Raw genomic sequence first — 3,320 nt, forward strand, 5'->3', positions numbered from 1 at the left:
GGTGAGACATCATTCTCATAATTTTCTTTATTTCTTAAGATATAGTTTTTTAAAAGTTCTTTGAACATATTTAAAGTAGCAAATTTTAAGTTTTTGTCTAGTAAGTCCAATGTCGATCTTCCTCAGTTGCCTGTTAATTGGATTTTTTCCCTCTCTATATTGGCCATACTTTCTCATTTCAACACACAGGCAGGTACATCACAACTCAGCCTTGGCATTCACTTCCTGTTTGTGCAGAGCCTCAGGCTCACCCCTAGTTGGGTGATATCTTTCCTGATCATGCACACAGCCCTGGACATGCACAGGACGTTTCTGGATTCCTAGGAATATGTTAGAAATTTTCAAAGCCCCTATGAACATCTCATTCCCTAGGTTTCTTTCTTTCTTTTTTTTTTTTTTCCTGTTAAGTTTTTTGGTTAGTTTATTTTTGTCTATCATCCATTGGCTCTATAGTCATGAAGTTCATTGATTACTAGTAAATTTTTTTTGACAAATACTCCTAGAAAATGGCTTTTTGTACTGTGTTAGCTCCAATTAAGGTCAAATATAGATGCCTCGCAAGTGCCGTCTTCCACAGAACCACCATGCAGGTCAAATAATGACCATTCTCTGGAAATGAGACTTTAAAAGAGCTCAGCTCCTTTTTACTTCCTTCGGTGACTGTTAGTGTTAGACTGCTGACTTTTACAGGCTGTTTTTCAAGGGTACCACAGCACTAGAGAGGAGATACAGGATTGCAACAGGTTAAAATGTCAGAATGCGTTTTGTTCTTACTGAGATTCAACCACTTTTCTTGAATAAATACTCCTGGATTGCTAAGTGCTTTTAGGTCAGTGTCCAAAGTGTTGAAAAAGTTGATTTTGACAATTTGTGCCAGTTTTCTTATTGCTTTTATGAAGGAGAAAATTTTCAGAAGTTTTACTGTGCTGTTTTCACTGATGTCACCTTTATATTTTAATTTTTATTTCAAAATTGACATCGTAGCTAAAGTATAACAAATAGCATTTAGGTCAACTCAGTGTGCTCATCACTGACATTATAAGTACTAATTTAAGTTCTTATATTTAAATTGTATAGTTTTTTTTGTCTCTATAAAATGGTTATCTTTTTTACATTTATTCTGTGTTCTGGTAAGTCGCTGATTAAACAGTCTAACTCTGGGTCATTCATTCCAACAGATTTGGAAGATAGCTAAGGATATTTTTTAACTTTTTTTTTTTTCCCCAAAAATGAACATCAAGGGAAGGGAATCTTAACCTCAAGTGCTATTTCTAGTCATGTTCCTCTACTACTAATTGGCATCTGGCAGTTATACTGCCTCATGCTACAAGTTATTTATTGCTAACAAGCTATTAGGAAGGAATATGTTTCACTTGTGGATCCACAGTATAATGATACTACCTTCCAGTTTCACCTAGGTATCAATATAGGTTCCTGAATCTAGTAGAAAAATAACATGTAACTCCTTTATGCCCTCTACTAATGAACATTTGTTACTATAAAGAAATCACCTTAAAGTTCTTTAGCAATGAAACCCTTTTTAAATTATGAATTATCATGTGAAACCCAATATGAAAAATAGATACATGCAATGTTACTCTATTTCAAGAGATGACTGTAGGCTTCATAATCCCTTCTTGTTGCCAACTTTCTTCTTCCCTATGATCCCCAAAGGCACTTTGTCAGAGCTGAGGAACTCTCCAGACCACAGGTCTAAAATTACTTCCAAAAATCATCTTTATATGCTAAGTAGGTTGTGTTGTTATTTTTACTTCTTTTATCTCCTCAGTATTCTAAAATTTACTACAGCAGTCATGTGAAATGAAATGAAAAATCTCCCTAACATTCATGATTTTATTAATCTATTTTTACCAATTTCAGTCAAATAAGGAGCCCAATACACTTAACTGGGCCCAGCAGGACTCCCCTTTTTGCTCTGGCCATGCCAACTTTAGCCTAATTGTCCCTGGAACTTGGGGAAGAAGGGAAAAAAAAGAGCCTAGGTTTTTGCTAACATAGATTTAACTTCTTTTATATTATGAAACTATTCATTAAAGGCCCAGTTCTAATATTTTTCTTTCTCTTTTTCTACCATGCCTGATATAAAGGTCATACAGTAGGAAGAAATGTGTTCCACTATTTATAATGCTTAACACATTTTTCCACAGAAACATTGATTTACATGACAGTTTTTTCAGTGCTATTTGTACTTTGTTTCAGGAATTGTATCACTTCTATAGACTTTTCTGGGTTGTGATATAATTTAACACACACTCTGTGTGTGTGTGTGTGTGTGTGTGTGTGTGTCTGTGTGTATGTACACACACACGAGAGAGAGAGAGAGATTACTTCTATGAGAAAATGTTCCAAATTCCCTATTTTAACTAATAAGGTAATATAACCCAAATGAGTTTCATGGTTTTGTTTTGTGTGTATGTGTGGTAGTCTTAATGTTAAAATTTATATTTGAGTGCAATAGAATAAAAACCTCGTATTTAATCTAACAAAGTTTCATTTGTTTCCGTATTAGTGAAGACTTTTCAAATGCTTTGTCTCTTTTGTGTACATGTTCCCAAGTAGTCTCATAATGAAAATTCAGGTACAAATATGAAATGTATCTAAATGTATACTAAATTAAAATGCATATTGGATCATTTTAGTTAAATCATTGTCATATTCTGGCAATTCATACTGAATGTAATGGTTTTGTGCTTTTAATTCCAACTTTTAGAACTATATTTTAATGAATGTATTTTTGCTTTTAGATCATTTGGGGAGTATTTTTCATCTTAGTTGCATTGCTGTTTATAATTTCTCTCTTCTTGTCAAAGTAAGTATAATAGACACATTTTCTAAATCACTATACAAATCCTGTAATATTATACATTTTTGGTGTTAGATTCCATTAGTGTAGCCTATTCATCTTAAGTAGCTATTTCACTTGAAGTGTTCTACTGTAGTATTAACTCAAAGAATGGCTAACAGGGCCAGTAATAGACAGTATTTCTTTATTCTCTATCAGTTGAATAATACCTGTGAGATATTTAAGTGAGGTTTAATTTGTTATCCATGGTTTTCTTTGACTCAAATGAATTTGCATGCTTAAGTTATGATGACATTCTTTCTAAATTAAAACTGTGATAGTATAACATAAATTTCACTCTTTATAAATTTTTTGTTGTAGTTTAGATAAAGCTCTTCATTCAGCTGGAATAGATTCTGGTTTCATAATTTTTGGAACTAACCTGAGTAATCCACTGAATATGCTTTTGCCTTTACTACAAACAGTAAGTAAAATATCAGTCATTTTATACTCTAGC

General features: G+C 32.9%; 1 protein-coding gene across 1 annotated transcript in view; it reads left to right on the plus strand.

Moving 5' to 3' along the window:
• LMBRD1 (LMBR1 domain containing 1) overlaps positions 1-3,320 on the plus strand; it is a 133,511-nt gene that overhangs the window by 114,482 nt on the left and 15,709 nt on the right. Inside the window, exons 9-10 of the mRNA XM_012646514.1 lie at positions 2,766-2,830; positions 3,185-3,287. Coding sequence (XP_012501968.1) covers positions 2,766-2,830; positions 3,185-3,287 — 168 coding nt within the window. The remainder of the gene's footprint in view (positions 1-2,765; positions 2,831-3,184; positions 3,288-3,320) is intronic.

The sequence above is a fragment of the Propithecus coquereli genome, unplaced genomic scaffold (assembly GCF_000956105.1).
Source record: "Propithecus coquereli isolate 6110/MARCELLA unplaced genomic scaffold, Pcoq_1.0 Scaffold244, whole genome shotgun sequence".
NCBI lineage: Eukaryota > Metazoa > Chordata > Mammalia > Primates > Indriidae > Propithecus > Propithecus coquereli.